Source organism: Acipenser ruthenus, chromosome 18, assembly GCF_902713425.1.
Source record: "Acipenser ruthenus chromosome 18, fAciRut3.2 maternal haplotype, whole genome shotgun sequence".
NCBI classification, from domain to species: Eukaryota; Metazoa; Chordata; class Actinopteri; order Acipenseriformes; family Acipenseridae; genus Acipenser; species Acipenser ruthenus.
Genome location: NC_081206.1, coordinates 5450536 through 5471450, shown reverse-complemented (window position 1 = coordinate 5471450; position 20915 = coordinate 5450536). Strand labels below are relative to the sequence as shown.

Sequence of the window (20915 nt, the reverse complement as noted above, 5' to 3'; positions counted from 1 at the left end):
TAATACGTGCATTATTTAAAACAAATATAAACGTAGATAATTAGAATTAGAGCACACCGTTCTGTTAGTTTACTATAGCAACCACACCCAGATCATATATACCAATCAACAGTAGAAAACAATACAACAGTGACGTAACCCACAGCAGAAAGGTCACCTGTCAAGTTTTTTTTTTTGTTTGTTTTGTGAATGGCTGTTACAAACAGATTGGGTTGCTAGTCAAAAGTTTAAGTTTACAATTCCTGTTTTGAAACACAGTTCAGAGTGTGTTACGAATTATTTTATATTGTGTAATGGAAATAATGACTTCAGTGGTTAATGGTTAAAATTCGTATCAACGCTTGCAAGTCTTTATTTGATTAAGTTGACTTATTAAAGAAAGTAGTGACTTTTAGAAGCCTTTGTTTCTGTGGATCACTGAATAAATCATAACATAAATATTGGCCGAGGGGAACTTCACAGGAAAGCCTATGTTATGTCAATATCAGATAAGAAACTGCGGCGCCCGTAGGTAAACACTCAACAGCAGACCGGAGGCACTACAAATCAACCAGGAAAACTACAAATCCCGAAGACACTCAATACCGCAGATTACGCATTTGCTATACGGAAGGACTGTATCTTGCAATTTCTTGCCTCGTTATGACGATTTCTATTAACCTTTATTTATTTATTTATTGGAGGTCACCATAAATAAATAAAGAGAAAAACGAAAAGCTACCAAACCATAAACACTACAATTCCCGATCACCTCTTGGGTGGATGAGAGAAACCAGGAAGTAGAGTTGTGATGTGGTTTAAAGGAGCGACTGCACAATAAACATTAATCGCAATGTACAATTATAAAGGGATATTTTTTTAAAAAACTACATATTTTTAAAAATAGTTTTAAGAAATGAATATTTTAACGCGCTCAGCCAATGTATTCCACAGTCTTTTGGTAATGACGGCGTGTATGTTTGTACTAGTACAGGGAATTCAAAGCCAGCATTTGTCTTTACACGCTAGAGGTGATACTGGAAAAGAGGACCATATTCATAATAATAATAATAATAATATTAATAACAATAACGAGGTTGAGCTGGACCCAGACGCCAAGGTAAAATCACCAAATACTGGACCAGAACAAACGATCAGGTAATAATTAGATAGATACAGAGCGTGACGCGGCGTAGTGTATTGTATTTTGTTGTAACCAGGTTAACCTTAAATTGTCACCGTTGAGAGAAGGTGGTTTAACTGTCCTGACACAGTGTTGCTCACCAGATTAAGCACAGGATCTAGTAGCGTTGTCTCTATAATAAATGTACCACGACAGTGTTCACTAACTTGAATCACACATGGTACTTCTTAAAATCCAGGGTATATTAGTTTTTGGTAATGTCATTTATGTTATACAAATTATGCAAAACGATGTATGTTTCTGTAGTTATGTATAGAAATAGGCATGGCCTTTAGGAAGGTATAGTTTTGCTATTTTTGTTACAGAGGGTCCCAAATGATATCCAACAAATGAATATATATATATATATATATATATATATATATATATATATATATATATATATGATACACAAGCATATTAAACTATTGGATGATATAGGCTAGGAAGCATGTTAAATTCGACAGTAAAATGAAAATCTTTATTCCATTCCATAGCCATCTTATTTTCCAATTGGTTACAGCTTGGCTTTTGTTAATATAAGATACACCTCAAAGACAGAAATGGAAACCTCACAATATGTTAAAGAAAATACCTACACAAAATTTTGATATTTTCAATGTATTTCAAATTTGACCACTATAACCAAGCAGGAATGTTGTTTTTTTGTACATAGTTTTTAATCTGCTTGTATTAACCCATATTAATTTGACCTGAAACAATGATATAAACTCTGCATGCAAACTGATGTCGCTCTTCAGTTTGGGTAGATGGTGTTTCAGAGTAACATCACATTCACCACACCAATAAACACAGCTCATTTGCATTTCTCACTCACTTTTTTTTTAAAAAGGGTAAATGAAACACAGGATGTGGGCAATGAGACATTACACACCACCACTGTTGCCAAGGCAACAACCCGGGCACCCCCAACCCCAGCAAAGCCCATCCTGCCGGAACAGACGGGGGTGGAAGCCCAGGAGGAGGAGCAATCCAGTGGCATGACCATCTTCTTCAGCCTGCTGGTGATCGGTGAGCTGGGGAGGAAGACCTTCCTGTGCAAAACATATTGATACGCTGGAGCTGTTCTGATTGATGCCTCAGTGCAAGTGCATCTTATCTCAAGCCTTGCACTGTACAGTAGGTGGCAAGATTTCGTTTTATCCAGCTACCATACTCTCCATTCACTTCCTGTGTAATGTGTATTAAGTTCCCACTTGAGCCTCCAGCTCAAGTCTGGAACTCTGTGGGTGTCTAATACTTGCTACTTAAGAAATTGATTAATAGGTAGGTGGCAGAGCGAATGAGCTTCATCTAGCTGCTTTAAACATTTGGCTGCCTGTGCAAAGTTCCCTGTAAAGCACTTGTCTTGTATTATAGGATTTACTGACTGAGGAGGTGACTGTAAAAACAGTGACCCTTGTCATGGTTGTGAGAGGTTTTGCCATTTCAAAGTAAAACACAAATAACTTATGACCAAGTCTGCAAGTGTATTTTGGACAGCATCGTGCTATAAAAACACTTGTGGTTAAGATTCATAGGCAGAGCCCCAGCACGGCATGTGGGTTTGTAGGTGCTAACTGCTGCACTTATCTGTGTTCACTGAGCCATGGTATGCTGGAAGTGACCCATTTACTCATTTCATATGGTAATTAATTCATTAAGTGCCTTCTGTGACTATAATCAGGTACCTCTTTGCCAGTGCTATTACAGGTTATTAGCTAATGTCAACACTGGAACATCTCTGTTTTGCAAAAGAAGTTCACATCTGTACATAGACCATGTTGAATAAAACATCTAGTACAATATAAAGTGGCTCTAGAGGCACTAAGACTAATGAACCACCTTTCCTTTCTAGCTAGTAAGTAAGTTTGTTTTTCTTTATACACAGAAATAACAGATATGCTTTGAAGAAGCAGCCACCTGCTTGAAGTAGATGTGTCATTGATCATTTCAATGTAAAGATTTCCAGGCTTCGTTTTCACCTTGGTGTAGGCAGTTTATCCCATCACGTCACTACATTTTTTTATATATAAATCCTATACAGTCTGGTAATTGCTACTTCTCTTGTTTTATATATGGTCAAGAAGCCTGAGAAATGAAGGTTTTTCAGAAAAATGTCACATGCTTTTAAACACTTTCATCTGTCCTGTTGTAAATGAAATTCCCAAAAAACACAACTTAATAAAACAGGTAACACAACATTTCCAGAACAGAAATGACCAACTTCATTGTGAACCTCAGCCAGCATGTTAAAATAAATATATCACTTTTTTGTAATACAGTATATGCATTTATAGACCATTCACTAAAACGATTTGCAAGAACAGAAACTGTGTGTGAGACAGAGTGAGTGAGTGAGTGAGTGGGCAGCTTAATAATCCGGAACATAAGTTCAATACCCTCCTGCGGACTTTAATTAAGAAAACCAAACTTCATACCCATATACCAAGTATATACTGGGTACTTGCACAGTAGTAGTGCAATGGATAATAGTTATGGTTGTATTATTAGTTGACTTCCCCATAGTAATAGCAGACATGCTGTATTAGAATTTACTGACATAAACACATTATTTAATTCCTTATATGTCTCTGTTTCCTTTTCACACAGGTATTTGCATCATATTGGTGCATCTGCTTATTAAGTATAAACTGAATTTCCTCCCTGAAAGCGTGGCAGTGGTCTCTCTTGGTAAGTGTATTTCTCAAGCAGCAGTTTCAGTTCTCATTCAGGGTCTGCAGACATGGGAGGGGTAGTGTCCTGTCTTCTGTAACCCCTAGGGGCGGTGAAATTAAGACCGCTCCACACTTCAGCGCTCCCCTACCTACGAAGTGTCCTCTTTCCCCACCTGTTTCTCCTCTGTAATTGCATTGGATCCACCTGAATACAGCAGATATGGTTACAAGGTAAATACATGTACAATAGGTTCACAGGCTTCTCCCTCTTGTTAAACCTGTGTGCTTCTTTTTCTGTTCATTTTAATATCAATATGTAGCAATATGATCTGAGGTATACAGATGGAAAAGCAACACATTAACAAAAGAGCCCTCAGTAAATGGAGGCGTATGAATAGTATTTAAAGGAGAGTAAAAACTGTGCAGAATTATGTTTGGTAATAGAATAACACATGATTAGAGCTAGCTCCCACGATGAATGGTATTTATATGTACAGAGTGCAGTCATTTGTTTATGCTAGTCATGCATTTTGTTAACACATTAATGGGTTGTGGGTGCCCTTACAAAAGATTGCAGTAGTAAAAGCCTCACAGTGAGGTTTGGTAAAGCATATTGAAATACATGGGATGAACTGCAACATGACAGATTTCCAGCGGAAAACATTTACAAGGCTGGTAAGTCAAGATTTCCAGAATTTGAAAGAGCACTCAGAGTGTAGTGGGTGCTGTTGAGATCGCTTGAACACACCCTAAAGACTCCTTCACTCAGCTGTCATTCTTTCTCCTTAATTACAGTCATTATTTTCCAATGCTGCTGACGTCTGAGTCCTTTCTTTTCCCCTGGGGAATCGGCCACAATAAGCACATTTGACAACCTGGAATTATAGTTCCTCATGTCACAGCAGGCAGCTGTTTGAAATAAATAAATACATAACAGAAGTCCTCCAGCCCTGGTACTGGGTCAGTTTCATGTGATTATAGAAAAAGAAGTGCATGTTATTAATGTTAATGACAAATAACCTGTTGAATTGTGCAAGCTAAAACTAATAAATTAATTCCATAAATCTTATCTGTAGTACACTTCCATATGTACACCACAAATGGGCATATTTGAAAGAAACACATACCGATATAGAAATATTTTAGTTTTAAAAATAATTGGCATGATAACTAGGTTAAGGAAAGTTCTGAGTTTGCTTTTCTTATTTTCAGGTTGTCAGTTACTGTATCACTTCCGAGGTGATATCAGCTAGTTTAAGACTGGAAGTAAGGCTTGCAACACTAACGTAGTGTAGTATTGGGTCTCATTGGAAAATATATGTTTGCAACATTAGATTTGAGACAACAGGTTTATTTGTGCCGGATCAACCAGATCCCAGATCCGGTACCTTTTTGTCTGACATACAAAAATGATATACAGGTAGTTTGCAAATGAACCATAAAAAAAAAATATATATATATATAATATATATATATATATATATATTGGTTGTAAAACATAACGTACAATAAAAAAGCGCTTTTGTGTTACATGAATTGAATGACAAAAATTTTTATAATATGACATGAGATCTATGAATAAGAAAATGACTAGTTTTATTGCACCCCAAACAGCAAAACTCCAAAAATCTATCGCTCTTAACAGCAATGGTGTGGTCGCTCCTGTTTTGTCAGAGCAGTAGCCCCGCCACTGGTATCATTCAAACCTGAAGATCATGTTAAAACATGGCTAGACAAAGGATGGCATGCAGCTACTGACAATAAGGCACGAAACCCTGATCCACAAGCACATGAGACCTTGATGCTACTTAAGCTACTGTAACTTTAAGCTACTGTAAATCAAGGTCAATGCATTACATCTAGAAACAAAAATGATATCCCTCTTCCTAATTAAAGATCCGGTACCCTGACCTACTATATATATCCCCCCTCAATGGAAGGGCACAACAGTAAAGATTTATCGAGTTATCTTGTTAGCTACAGCCACTTTGAACTTATTGAGGAACAAAATCGAGAGAGAGGGACATTGATTTAACAGAGAACGTTTACAGCGTGCCTATCGCCTTGACAATCACATGCACTTTATTTCCGTATTTTAACCGTTTTTTTGTTTTTTTTTGTCTTTGAATTATAGGTATCCTGATGGGGGCATTCATAAAAATAATAGAGTTTCAAGAGCTGGCAAACTGGAAGGTAGGATTGAAAGTTTTGAAACCTAAGATTCTAAGTGCAGATAGTTGGTCAACAGTCATAGAATGCTTGATTGTGGCTTTCTACTACTTCTCTATCAACCTCACACATTTCCTAGCATTGGTCAAACGAGAGTTCTCGTAAACTATTGCACACACACACACAACAGAGTTCATTCAAACAGGGTCATGTCGTTATAGCGGAATCTGAGTACAGTTAACAGTCTTGAGGGTGGGAGTTACAGACGTGCTCAAATTTGTTGGTACCCTTACAGCTCACTGAAATAATGCTTCATTCCTCCTGAAAAGTGATGAAATTTAAAAGCTATTTTATCATGTATACTTGCATGCCTTTGGTATGTCATAGAATAAAGCAAAGAAGCTGTGAAAAGAGATGAATTATTGCTTATTCTACAGATATTCTAAAATGGCCTGGACACATTTGTTGGTACCCCTTAGAAAAGATAATAAATAATTGGATTATAGTGATATTTCAAACTAATTAGTTTCTTTAATTAGTATCACACATGTCTCCAATCTTGTAATCAGTCATTCAGCCTATTTAAATGGAGAAAAGTAGTCACTGTGCTGTTTGGTATCATTGTGTGCACCACACTAAACATGGGCCAGAGAAAGCAAAGGAGAGAGTTGTCTGAGGAGATCAGAAAGAAAATAATAGACAAGCATGGTAAAGGTAAAGGCTACAAGACCATCTCCAAGCAGCTTGATGTTCCTGTGACAACAGTTGCAAATATTATTAAGAAGTTTAAGGTCCATGGAACTGTAGCCAACCTCCCTGAGCGTGGCCGCAAGAGGAAAATCGACCCCAGATTGAACAGAAGGATAGTGCGATTGGTAGAAAAAGAACCAAGGATAACTGCCAAAGAGATACAAGCTGAACTCCAAGGTGGAGGTACGTCAGTTTCTGATCGCACCATCCGTCGCTTTTTGAGCGAAAGTGGGCTCCATGGAAGAAGACCCAGGAGGACTCCACTTTTGACAGAAAAACATAAAAAAGCCAGACTGGAATTTGCTAAAATGCATATTGACAAGCCACAATCCTTCTGGGAGAATGTCCTTTGGACAGATGAGTCAAAACTGGAGCTTTTTGGCAAGTCACATCAGCTCTATGTTCACAGACGAAAAAATGAAGCTTTCAAGGAAAAGAACACCATACCTACAGTGAAACATGGAGGAGGCTCGGTTATGTTTTGGGGCTGCTTTGCTGCGCCTGGCACAGGGTGCCTTGAATCTGTGCAGGGCACAATTAAATCTCAAGACTATCAAGGCATTCTGGAGCGAAACGTACTCCCCAGTGTCAGAAAGCTCTGTCTCAGTTGCAGGTCATGGGTCCTCCAACAGGATAATGACCCAAAACACACAGCTAAAAGCACCCAAGAATGGATAAGAACAAAACTTTGGACTATTCTGAAGTGGCCTTCTATGAGTCCTGATCTCAATCCTATCGAACATCTATGGAAAGAGCTGAAACTTGCAGTCTGGAGAAGGCACCCATCAAACCTGAGACAGCTGGAGCAGTTTGCTCAGGAAGAGTGGGCCAAACTACCTGTTAACAGGTGCAGAAATCTCATTGAGAGCTACAGAAAACATTTGATTGCAGTGATTGCCTCTAAAGGTTGTGCAACAAAATATTAGGTTAGCGGTCCCATCATTTTTGTCCATGCCATTTTCATTTGTTTTCTTATTTACAATATTATGTTGAATAAAAAATCAAAAGCAAAGTCTGATTTCTATTAAATATGGAATAAACAATGGTGGATGCCAATTACTTTTGTCAGTTTGAAGTTATTTCAGAGAAAATTGTGCATTCTTCGTTTTTTGTGGAGGGGTACCAACAAATTTGAGCACGTCTGTACTTTTGTTGTCCTCTGAAAGGTTTTAAAAAAAATCCCATACTGTTGGAAAGAAATACAGTGCTAAACAGTAAACAAAACAACTGAGGCACACATCTGAGTCATTAAATCAGCCTTCTGAGTTGCATTGTACAGTTCTGTCACATTTGTAGTCAGTCATATTTTCCATTCACCAAAGGTGGTGCAGATTATTTTTGTGTAACGACCTTGATGAAAAAAAACAAAAAACCGCCTCAAAGTGTTTCTAAAAGAACAATTGCAATATTATACCATGCAAAAGTACAATAGTCTGAAAGAGACAGTAGTGGAAGAATCACTAAATAAATAAAAGAATCATCAAAAATGAAGACATTTTTTAATGCTGACATCTGCATTGCAATAACCAGAGGGATTGGTGGAAGGGCTATTTTTCTTTCTTAGCCTAAAACAGGCTTACTGGTAATCGTGTGTCACAGGAAGGCAGCTGCTCACAGTGGTAAGAGCACTAAACATGCATGCAAACTATGAGCAACAGGAATCCGCGTGTGCAGTGAATCATTTGCATGGATTTGTGTTGGCATGACTTATATTCTGGTTTTTATTTTTAGCTTAGGGAAAGTATATTAAAAATGTAGTGCCAGATGCAGGTTTTCTTTTTTTGAAGTCAGCATTTCTTCTAAAATTTCTTCTAAAATGTTATCTGTTTAATAGCCAGGGTGGTCAATGTATTGAATGTATGTCTCTATGCCAGTTGAGTGGTTTTGTTGTCATCCCTTGGGTTGATGGGAGCTGTCAGTGAAGTCTGCACTCTCTAGGACCTGTCTGGTCAAGCGTTTTGCAGAGAGCACTGCCAAATGAGATGAGTAAGGGAGAGCGGCGAGGGCTGACTGGTTAAACTGATCTGATGCAGTAATGTACTTGAGTAGCTCTGGGATCAGCATTTCAGGATGTCAGAGACTAACAAAGAGAACCAGTTCAGACTGAAGCGAATGTATGAGTACTCAAAATGAGATGTAAATAAACTGATGTATAAAAACACCAGTGCAGTAGGAAATGCCTAATGAATGATCTAGTACAACAAAGAGACATATCAGAGAAACACTCTTTGCCCCTCTTTTAAAGTAGCTGTGGTCCACAGGAGCTTTTGTACATGCTCTGAAATTCTGTGTTATACTTAGACAAAAACGGATGTTAATTTAGTGGCAAATGCTTTGTTGATATGGGCACTTGTGTTCATTCCAGATCACATTTATTGTGATTATTTCACTATGTCACTTTTTACTTTCAAGATTTTTGCCAACAATACATAGTACCGTGAAAGTAAATAAATGTTGTCCTCTCCTGTAGGAGGAAGAGATGTTTCGACCAAACATGTTCTTTCTTCTGTTGCTGCCTCCAATAATATTTGAATCGGGGTATTCACTTCACAAGGTAAGGAGCGCTCTTACCACACTATTATTGTTATTTGGTGTTTGGAAAGTAATGCACAAGCATAACACTATTGAATTGACATGCTCATCACTGTGGCCCCAGATCCAAGGGGCTGACATGCCCAGCACTGTGGCCCCAGATCCATGGGGCTGACATGCTCATCACTGTGGCCCCAGATCCATGGGGCTGACATGGCCATCACTGTAGTCCCAGATCCATGGGGCTGACATGCCCATCACTCTGGCCCCAGATCCATGGGGCTGACATGCTCATCACTGTGGCCCCAGATCCATGGGGCTGACATGCTCATCACTGTGGCCCCAGATCCATGGGGCTGACATGCCCATCACTGTAGTCCCAGATCCATGGGACTGACATGCCCATCACTGTGGCCCCAGATCCATGGGGCTGACATGCCCATCACTGTGGCCCCAGATCCATGGGGCTGACATGCCCATCACTGTGGCCCCAGATCCATGGGGCTGACATGCTCATCACTGTGGCCCCAGATCCATGGGGCTGACATGCCCATCACTGTGGCCCCAGATCCATGGGGCTGACATGCCCATCACTGTGGCCCCAGATCCATGGGGCTGACTTGCCCATCACTGTGGCCCCAGATCCATGGGGCTGACATGCCCATTACTGTGGCCCCAGATCCATGGGGCTGACATGCCCATCACTGTGGCCCCAGATCCATGGAACTGACATGCCCATCACTGTGGCCCCAGATCCATGGGGCTGACATGCTCATCACTGTAGCCCCAGATCCGTAGGACTGACATGCCCATCACTGTAGCCCCAGATCCGTGGGGCTGACATGCTCATCACTGTGGTCCCAGGTCCATGGGGCTGACATGCTCATCACTGTGGCCCCAAATCCTTGTGGCTGACATGCCCATCACTGTGGTCCCAGATCCATGGGGCTGTAATGGGATTGTGCTTGTTTTCAGGGTAACTTCTTCCAGAACATTGGTTCCATCACCCTCTTCGCTGTGTTTGGTACAGTCATTTCAGCTTTCATTGTGGGAGGAGGCATTTACTTCCTGGGGCAGGTGAGGTTGTTACACTTCCCTTGTGAGGGGAGTTGATATGTAATTGTGGTTCTGCCAACGTTTTGAATGAGACTCAGTATCTCTAAAAGGGAAGAATGGAGTGCATTCAAACGCTGGTGAATAATGTAAATGTTTCTAGAGTGAATAATGTGCCTCCGTCACCGGATCTCCCTTATTCAGTCAGTTGCAATAAGATATAGGACTACCTCCTGTTGAGTCGCTAAACAAATAGTTAAAACTGTAGCAGATATAGTCAAAATAGCACATTTTTATCATATACTCAGGAAATGCCCTGCTTTAAAATGTGTTTACTTTTTTAGACAAATATTTCTGTATAGTTGTATAAAATAAATCTGTACCTTTTAATAGTCGTCTTTTTGTTTTTTAGGCAGATGTTATCTACAAGTTGACAATGACAGAGAGGTAAGAATCTCTAAAATACCTCTAGATCTGAAAGGAGACCTCTGCTTATTTGCAAAGCATACGTGCTACCCTTTATCAATGTGAAAAGCAGATTAAGTTACAAGTATGACCTTTAAAGAGACATGCAGTTCTTTTTTTCTTTCTTTTCTTTAATTACAGCTCTTTGATACTCTCATCAATAATTAAAATGAAATAATTAAAACACAACTTTTGAAAGGATCCACACTTTGTAGACTATAGGAATTGTTGGAGATGTACCTGCATTTTTGTTTTCTGATCTGTGGTTGTTCCTCCCAGCTTTGCGTTTGGATCTCTGATCTCTGCGGTGGACCCTGTGGCCACCATTGCCATCTTTAATGCCCTGAATGTCAACCCTGTCCTCAACATGCTGGTATTCGGAGAGAGCATCCTGAATGACGCTGTCTCTATCGTGCTCACCAAGTAAGAGCTGCTGTCTCAACCTCACCCATCTCCACCTGGTTTTGCACACAACGCCATTCACTGCGGTCCGTGTCTTCTCCATTTAAAAGAAACAAACTACAAACTGTCATTCACTAAACAGAATCAGAGGCATCTGCCTGAGTACAACTTTTGTTCTTTTAAACTGGTCAAAATGTGTGCTGTGGTACGATCCCATTCTGTTCTAGTGCGGATGTAGTATGTGTTTAAAGACAGTCTGTATGAAAAGGCTTTTTTTTTTGGATGTAGAGAAAAGGTTTTACTTTTCTTTCTACACAGCTGAAGAAAGGCCTTTTTTTCCAAAACGTCCTGAAATAAATTCTTTTTTAAACCGGTTGCAGAGCCATTCCTGGAAATTAAGCACATAATCTGCAAACAAAACAACAGTACAGTGGCACATGACACCAATCCCTTTTCTTTTAGGAATCACAATTGAAAGCTTGCAACAGGAAGCTATAGCGTTTCCCAGAAAGCAAGGGCAGCATTGAGCCAGGTTTTGTTACTGCAAAAGTGCTTCAGGCATCTTTGGATCATGATGTTTTTTGAGTGAATCCAACCTTAAGCACATCTCTACTTGTGTCCTACATTTTGAAAGAGCAAAGCACTTGTATATAAAATGTACTGTGCTTTGAGCTGCTTTGGTATTTTACGGTAATTGAAAGAACACCCGTTTCATGTTTTCCTTCTACTTTTAAGTTATATTGATTTTAATATTGCGTGATTCCTAAACTCGAGTGTTAATACCAGTCGTAAGTGACACGTCTTGCTTTTATCTACCTCCTTTTTTAACCCCTCTGTCTCCCCTCATCCCTCCACAACCTTCTCTCTCCAGCACGGCGGAGGGTCTGACTCGCTCGGAGAATTCGGACTTCAGTGGCTGGCAGACATTCCTGCAGGCTCTCGGCTACTTCCTCAAGATGTTCTTCGGCTCGGCTGCTCTAGGCACGCTCACCGGCCTCATTTCAGCTCTCGTATCCTTTGTTTAAGGGAACAAATCGCCTATGTGTCATAGTCGTGACACCTGTGAAAGCACAGCAGTGTGTGCACCTGTAGCACATTTTCCTTGATGCAAGATGGCATTAGTTTAAAAAAAAAAAAAAAAAAAAAAAAAAAAAAGACTCCAAAACACATGGAGGAGAGAGTGTCTCTAAATATTTTGCAAAGTACAAAATTGTATATAAATGTATTTAATTAACAAATCAACTGCACAGTGATAAAGGTATTTTAAAAGCTCTGAGACGGCTCCCATAACTATATGCATGTGGAGACACAGAAACGGCCAGCTTGTCGATTCCCTAACCATGCTCCCCCAGGCTTTGAAACATTTTGACCTGAGGAAGACGCCTTCTCTGGAGTTTGGTTTGATGATTATCTTTGCCTACTTGCCCTATGGGCTTGCTGAGGGAATCAAACTGTCTGGTAAGACTCTTTTTTTTTCTTTGTTTCTCATCTTTCAATGTCACACCTGTTGTGTTATATTCTCCAGTTCCAGCGAGCTGCATTTCCAATGTCTGTCTCTCTTTCTCTCTCTCTCCCTCTCCAGGTATCATGTCTATCCTGTTCTCGGGGATCGTGATGTCTCATTACACTCACCACAACCTGTCTCCCGTCACACAGATCCTCATGCAGCAGACCCTGCGTACTGTTGCATTCATGTGTGGTGGGTGCTGCTCAAACACCCTGTGATACTTGACCTCGGAAGTAAATTTTAAAAAAAACATGCATAATAAAATAGATACATAGGTAGGACACTTAACATGGTACAGTTATGAACAGTGACTGAAGGGGATATAAAACAAGACTGCAACGATACAATACAAATTAGGAGGCTGTGTGGTCCAGTGGTTAAAGAAAAGGTCTTGTAACCAGGAGGTCCCCGGTTCAAATCCCACCTCAGCCACTGACTCATTGTGTAACCCTGAGCAAGTCACTTAACCTCCTTGTGCTCCGTCTTTCGGGTGAGACGTAATTTTAAATGACTCTGCAGCTGATGCATAGTTCACACACCCTAGTCTCTGTAAGTCGCCTTGGATAAAGGCGTCTACTAAATAAACAAATAATAATAATAATAATAATAATACACTGCAAAAGAATGCGGTTCAGATCGCTGTAGCTACTTCCTTTTCCTTCATTCCTGACCACAACTCAGGTCTGAGTCTGAGAGTGCGGCACCAATGGTCTCTTTTTAGTCCTTTATTTAAAAAGGTCTGTTTTCTGAAGCTGAGAATTGTCAGCCACTCAGTTGTCTGGCTCAGAAAGATCTGGCCTCTGCCCTGAATACAATACCTGTTGTATGTTTCTGTTTTTTAATTTCCTGCCTCATTTGAAATTAGCTTTGCCTAAAATGTTCTGTACAAAAAAGTAAAAATGATTACATTCCCAGCGGTTATAAAGTCATTTTACACTGCTGCTGTGAAACAATCATTCACCACAGAGCATTCCCTACAAAGGGAGTTTGCAGGTGGAGGCACCGATAGGTATCCTTAGCCTCCTCTAGCTGGTAATGTATACTCCCAAATGAAAAACTAATGTTTAAAAAAACTTTGCTTTGAAATAAATGACGGTTAGCTTTAAGGGCATCTGAGCTAGGATAATGACGGCTGTTCTCAGAACCTGATTGGCTCAGAAGGTTTGTAATTTGTAGTTTAAAAACTACTTCTCTATTGCAGTAGTGTTTCAAGGAAGATCATTCTAAATACCTTTCTTAATAATACTGTACTTTAAATATACCTTTATATTTCAAACTTCTGGGTGTCTGTGATTTGATGTTCTTTAGCTGCTACACATGTATGTTTGTTCATGTAATTTGATCTGTATTATTTATATCATTTTTATTAATAACTGCCTTTAACCTTTCTACAGAGACCTGCGTCTTCGCCTTTTTGGGTTTGTCCATATTCAGCTTCCCTCACAAGTTTGAAATCTCTTTTGTGATCTGGTGCATAGTAAGTGTTCTTGAGTTTAAAAAACAGAACTGCAATTGCGGTCATGGTGTCCTCAGTAACAGGAAATGTATACAGTTATATGGCAAGGCAATCACACTTGATAATTCACTACATGTAATTTTCAACCAAATTATCTGGTCCAAACATAAAAGATAGGGGTCTTGAACTAGAACTTTTATATATGTGTTCATGGCATTGACACACTTGTAGTAGTAGCAACAATAAATATAAAAGATCAACTACAGTGAGCCATAACAAATTCATCTGAAAGCAAGATGCCAACCCCACATTTATTTGCACATTCTTTAAGCTGGGATATTATGGGACATTGTCAGCACAACTTAATAAGGGAGACGGAACAATCCAGGCTATTATACTATGCTGTATTAATGGCCCTCTCTCTGCAGGTGCTGGTGTTACTGGGGCGTGCAGTGAATATCTTCCCCCTTTCTTTCCTCATCAACATCTTCAGAGATCACAAGATCACACCTAAGATGATGTTCATCATGTGGTTCAGCGGTAAGGGTTTGAAACAGTTTGAAACAGAATCTAGAAATGGATGAAGACTTTAAATCTTGCATATTCTTAGTATATTTGAACTATGTCCATTCTTCAGGTTTTGATCCCCTTGACTATAGTTGCATTGCCCCCCCCCTCCAGGTTTGCGGGGTGCAATCCCCTACGCCCTGAGCCTCCACTTGAGTCTGGAGCCCATTGAGAAGCGACAGCTGATCGGCACAACCACCATTGTCATTGTGCTGTTCACCATCCTGCTGCTAGGGGGCAGCACCATGCCCCTCATCCGCCTGATTGACATTGAGGACAGCAAGAGCTCCCGCAAAAATAAGAAGGACATCAATCTGAGCAAGACTGAGAAAATGGTAAGCAGCCACTGATGATAAACCTCAACAGCTTCGCTAGGATAAGAATTCAAGGACCGGAGATGCGCTATTACAGTGGTTTGAGAATACTGTACTTCCATTTGGTCAGAATATTCTCATTTTCCATAGTTTCTGAATGTTCAGGTGATTTGTGGTGCCTTGCATTGGTAGCCAGTGAATAACAGTGTGTCTGGTTGGCAGGGCAACACGATCGAGTCGGAGCACTTGTCAGAACTGACGGAGGAGGAGTATGATGCTCAGTTTATCCAGCAGCACGATCTGAAGGGCTTCATGTGGCTCGACGCCAAGTACCTGAACCCCTTCTTCACTCGCCGGCTCACACAGGAGGTGAGTGTCCCAGCCAGCTATCTGTCACTCTTACATGCAGAACAGACATGTGACACGCCTGGGGGCTGTTCCATTGTGCAGGATAGATAAGTCACCATAGCTAAGCTCTTTTCTGCTTTTACAGAGACGGAAGGCAGTGTTTGGTTATGGGGCGGTCATGTTACTGGTATTGTTTCATACAGTTTACACAGTGGATGCTGGCATATTTGCTGCATACAGTAGCCTGGTTATGCAAAAAAGAAAAATAATTCTGATTCTGATGTCACACTTTTTATTGACATTGCCTGTTTGACTTAAAGGGTGGTGCTGGGAGTGGACCTGAAAAGACATTCCTTTTGTGTTCTAAAGTAATTGGCACCAAACATGTATCAATCAATAACGTACACCATAGAGATGTGAAATGCTGCGTACAACACTTGCAGGAAAGTCCTTCATACTTTGAACACATTTTGTTTGATTTATTTATTTTTTATTGCTTCTCCACACAGCGATGACTCTGTTACAACACCAAGGTCTTTATCTTAGCTGGCCTGTTTTAGTTCTGTACCACTCGTTTGATATTTGAATCCTGCATTAAGACATTGAAAGAAAACATCTGACTGTTGTAACTGCTCTGTCTGTCCCCAGGACCTACTCCACGGGCGAATCCAGATGAAGACTCTGACCAACAAGTGGTACGAGGAGGTGAGGCAAGGGCCCTCCGGCTCAGAGGATGAGGATGAGGAGACTGAACTGCTGTGAACTGGACACTACACTGCTTGGGATATGCAGGCAGAAAACGACTGCGAAACACATTGCTCAAATACAGGCTGTGTCAAGGCAATAGGGGTGAAGCAGTTCAAGTGGGCTGCAAAAGTCAACAAGATTGTGTTCACATGGTGCGCAATTGAGTTCACTTTTTATAGGCCTGGTAAAATAATTAACTTTTTTTTCTTCTCAGTTAGGATGCTTGATCTCCTGCCAGGCCTTAATTGACTGCTGGAGTGTGGGGGTGTAATTGCGAGAAAGCAAGATGGATTAATAGGAATGTCTTACCTTTTGGAGACTGTGCCAATAAGAACAGCTGCTAAGACTTGCCATTTTTAGTGTATTAGTTAAATCATTTTTCGTGTCTTTGGGATATTGGGCCAAATACAAATTGTGCTTGTGGTGTGGGTGTAGAGTATTCTCTTTTCACAAGGAATGCGGGTTGCTTCTCTAAGTGGTTAATTTCAGTTGAGACAGTAAACGAGAGAGTATGTAAGAGCCGTGTGTGGCATTGTTTTTTCCGATGCCAGAGCGCTGGTTCAAGCCCAATGACTTTGATTTCGTGACATGTTCGTGTGTGCGGTCAGTCCCCTGCTTGAGACGTACTGTCTGCTTGGTCAGGTTTGAGGGCATTGCCACTAAATAGTCACATGTACTGTACAGACTCGAGGAAACAAATGGAAGGATGTAATAAATATTAATATATGCAACACTACCCACTGTCTTCCTGACTTTAATGCTTCAGAAATATTACACCACTCTGGTCTATAAACATGCATCATTATGGGTTCATTATTTATATATAGTATTTCATTTTTAAGTAAGACAAAATATATAAATAATACATACCAGATCATGCATGGTGACCTCGGATGTGTACTGATACAAAAACCTCTGTTCTAGTCTTGATATGGGGACATATGGATGATGCAAATGCATGACAGCTTCATATGAGGATGCTAAAGCTTTTCCAGCATTTTTTTTATATTTCATGCAAGAAAGGAATAAAATCAAATATGTATGCATTTATTTAATAATATTAATATTAAAATACAGACTGCATTCATTTTATATTCTGTCTTTCCCCAGCAATTTCCATAGCTAGCAAAAGCTTGATTGCTAGCATTCCCTTTAATCACCAGCAGAGGGCACTGAATCCTACACTATGAGATACCCGCACTGTACTGCGAGGCAGGCTAGTCCAAACAATCTCTGAAGTGATTAGAGGTTAATTGAGATACAAATACAGTAACTACCCCTCAGTGGAAATCGTTCCATAATTTCCCATGTAATCAGTAATACTGAATGGCAAATGCAAATTCCTCTATAAATAGCTCACAAGCTGCTGCTTGTTTTTGTTACTAATAGAAGGATTTGACTCCAACTCTGCAGATTGAAGACTGTAGATTAATACCCATCTGAATTTACTGTATAAGAAAATGACAATTAATATTCTTTAATATTAACACAAGTGAAATGTGTAGCAGGTTGGAAAACAAAATACTAATTACCAATGTGTTGAAGGAGAAAAATATTGCAATGCATTTTAACTTTCATTAATCAAAGTCGTGGAACACCAATGGCGAGTCCACTCTTGGCGCTGCCACTGTCCTCGGGAGATTGCTGATCCGAATCCTGATCATGCTGAGGTGGTGATCCTGGCTGGAGGCGCGCAGGGAACACTGCAGTGCATTTGCCTCAATAGGTTGTGGAGAAAGGCGGTCTGCTAACACAGTAGCTCAACCTATCATCTTTTAGCGACCATTGCTGGTCAGGCACCCAAGTTCTTTAGATGTTACCAAGTCTAGGTTTAACTACAGTAGCTGGGATGCTGGTTTTGGGGGTTAAAAATGCACACACACATTTATTTTCCAGTGGCTACAACAAAGTGAGCTGTATTTAAAGTAGACAATCTTGAGAAAGATATGTGGCTACTATGTACGGTCCTCAGCGCTTTTCTTAGGCCCACAGCCATGGATGATGCAAACATTCTTGTCTTTTAGAGTGAATCAGGTCTGAATCGTGGCATTAACATAGGAAAAGGACTGAAAACTGCAAAATGCTTTTAAAAAAATGCCATTGCAGTTTATTGAAGTAATATTGCATAAGCTTGCAGGATATTTATTTGTGGTTTGATTGAGCCAACCTTCACAATCTCAGGCAACAGTTTATTTCTGTTCCCTAGTTAAGCCATCAATCCTTATGAAGGTTTACTGTACTGTCTATGCCATCGTAGTAAAATGGAAATCTGTAAGTCAATGTCTAGAAAGCAATCTGTAATTCTTAGCACTCAGGACAGCAAAGTTAAAGCCTGTTTCAACATGGTTAAAACGTATCGGATTGCACTGCACATTTTGAAACAGGCATTCATTAGAAGCAGCAAAGTTAGATTGAGGTGTTTGTGGAGGGAGAGCGGAAGAGGGCACCCCAGCGATCTCCTCGGTTGTCCAGTCTGGGAGCTGATCTGGACGGGTGGATGTGACACTGTGTTCACAGCAATTCATCAAAAGTGACAAGCCATCAGAGGCAGCTTAGCCCCAAGCACCTCTGTGAACGCAGGAGTGGAGGATGAGAGATTAGAGGACAAAGTCAGCATCTCAGCTCCAGCAGAGGGAGCGGGGCTGAGAGACACTGACAGTTAACAATGTGTTTAATATATGGCCTGGAAACTTGAGAATCCGATTTGCTAACAAGCGTCCCTTAAAATAGGCAAATCACGCCTGCCTTATCAGTTAAACACACAAGACTAGACCAAGTACTGTTATAATGACACAGGGAAAGATCCTTACGTGCAGGAAAACCTTCATAAGGGGTTCTTGTTAGAATAAACAGCACAATAAGCAGCTATGGGACCATCCTTTCTCAGATCCATTTTCCTTCAATCATTAGCCCAGGTTTGTGGTATTTCCTGGAAAGTGAACTACTGAATACCAGCAGACTTGTTTCACTTGCAAGCCGGAGAGCCATATAGGAAGACAGGACCCCAGAGGTGAAAGGCTAGTGCACAAAACTATTATCCCATTTGTTTTCTTCATTCAATTTCCATTCCATTTTATTTAATTTACCACCCCCTGTAGATAGAAACAGAGGAGTAAAAGTGAGCCTGGTATATTATTTAGAGCTGTCTGTATATCCCATTTGATAATCCAGGTTAATCCTTTTTTTTATCCCAGATAAATCTCTGGATCTAATTTGCTCAGTCTCTATAGGTGTGAATGTAAAACTGACCTTCTGCTGACTGAATAAGTGCATCTGTTTTTTTTTTCATGTTGCAAAGAGGCTGTGTGTGTTTAGGACCTTATCAAATGTTTCTAATGCAGAAGTGTGTTGGAAGAATGCCATCTTACGCCTGGGGGTTTGATGAAGATAATGCAGAAGTACTCCAGTCAGAAAGCGCCTCTGTATTTCATCATTGAGGGAGGAGAGGAGGGGGGCATGATAAAGAGGGAGGGGAAAGGAGAGAGGAGGAGGGAACTGCACGATCACAACATTTATTCCGATAATCGGAATTTGGATTGATCAGTCACAAAGTGATTTGCAGCGACACCTGGTCAGAACAGTTACAAACTAATAACGTGTCAGACCAGCCACCTGGGCACCCTCTCTTATGGCAGTCTAATACCTGGCCACACAGAAGACCACATGAACACCTGGAAGCCTAATAAATACCTGGCAGTCCAATAAAACAGGTGCTATCTACTGTATATTCTAATATTGTTGACCTGACCATCTGTACAGCACAACTCCTTTTGAGCACCTGGCTGTATTTGGGTGCCAAGACTGTGACTCTTTGTTTAAAGCATACAAGACCGTTGTCCTAAGCAATGTTATTTTCACTGGCTTCTCTCATATGGTCTTGACTAGAATTGAACTGAAAAGAAAGGTAGATACCATGAGATAGGACGTGTATGTAATTCCTTAAATTAGATCCATCATCAGGTTTAAATAAATAATAAAATGTTCAGTGATCATAATTAAGGCTGTATTTTTTTTCACGGTAAAAAACAAAAAATAGCTTATTTCACGGTCTAAAAATAGGTATTTCAAGATATTTTACAATTAAACATAATATTTATTAAAACAGAAAAAAATAACGTTGTCACATTCAAAATTTGACCTGTTTTCAATGAATCCACTCACTACAGCAGTTTAGTCAGAAAGTTATATTTACCAGTTTTGGAGATGCAGAGGGCAGCAGTCTTCTAATTACACCTATTTCATACCTAACTTGGGTTACATTATTCTTCAACAATTCTTCTTTCATTATGACCGCTCTGTTTAATTTATTCTACTCCTTCGTTGTATTCATAATTATGCAGTTAGCTCATGTAACGATACCATGGATATATATCTGCTCATTAACAATAGAAAATGGTTACATGAACTCAAATCTTACACAAAGCTATTCATTAAAATGCTGCATAGTACTGTGGCTTGCAGCTGCTGGGTTAATACAGTTTTCATTTTCTTCTGTGTTCTCCCACCAGAATGGCTGTGTTGAGGACACAGCCGTAACTTCTCAGCAGTTCCAGCATGTCCAACCTTCCAACAAACTACTGTAGGTGAATACAAATATAGAAAAGATAATAGTTACTGTGTCAAACAAAATACATTTCAGCCAAAGTATATTGTACACAGGAGTGTAGCAACCAAGAAACGTCGTAAACAACTTATAAAATTCAGTGAGTTCTAAAGACATACTGACTGCACCCTGGCCTTATCTTAATATGGAGCAGATATAAAT

The 20915-nt window shown here is 40.0% G+C and overlaps 1 protein-coding gene across 1 annotated transcript; it reads left to right on the top strand.

The window, feature by feature from the left end:
• Positions 1 to 380: 380 nt before the first annotated feature.
• On the top strand, positions 381 to 16886 carry LOC117402458 (sodium/hydrogen exchanger 8). The gene is made up of 16 exons (XM_034003648.3): positions 381 to 1137; positions 2016 to 2194; positions 3776 to 3856; positions 5975 to 6033; positions 9230 to 9313; positions 10267 to 10368; positions 10757 to 10791; positions 11089 to 11232; positions 12083 to 12221; positions 12564 to 12669; positions 12794 to 12910; positions 14113 to 14195; positions 14603 to 14714; positions 14856 to 15076; positions 15278 to 15424; positions 16052 to 16886. The coding sequence occupies exons 1-16, from the start codon at positions 896 to 898 to the stop codon at positions 16163 to 16165; spliced, it is 1965 nt and encodes a 654-aa protein (XP_033859539.3). The 5' UTR covers positions 381 to 895; the 3' UTR covers positions 16166 to 16886.
• Positions 16887 to 20915: the final 4029 nt, after the last annotated feature.

Excerpts from the sequence above, each read along its gene's own strand:
- LOC117402458 (XM_034003648.3), top strand. The coding sequence starts at position 896 with ATGAATATTTTAACGCGCTCAGCCAATGTATTCCACAGTCTTTTGGTA. Across the intron at positions 14,715-14,855 it reads GTTCATCATGTGGTTCAGCG|GTTTGCGGGGTGCAATCCCC; the intron begins GTAAGGGTTTGA and ends CCCCCCCTCCAG. Across the intron at positions 15,077-15,277 it reads TGAGCAAGACTGAGAAAATG|GGCAACACGATCGAGTCGGA; the intron begins GTAAGCAGCCAC and ends TCTGGTTGGCAG.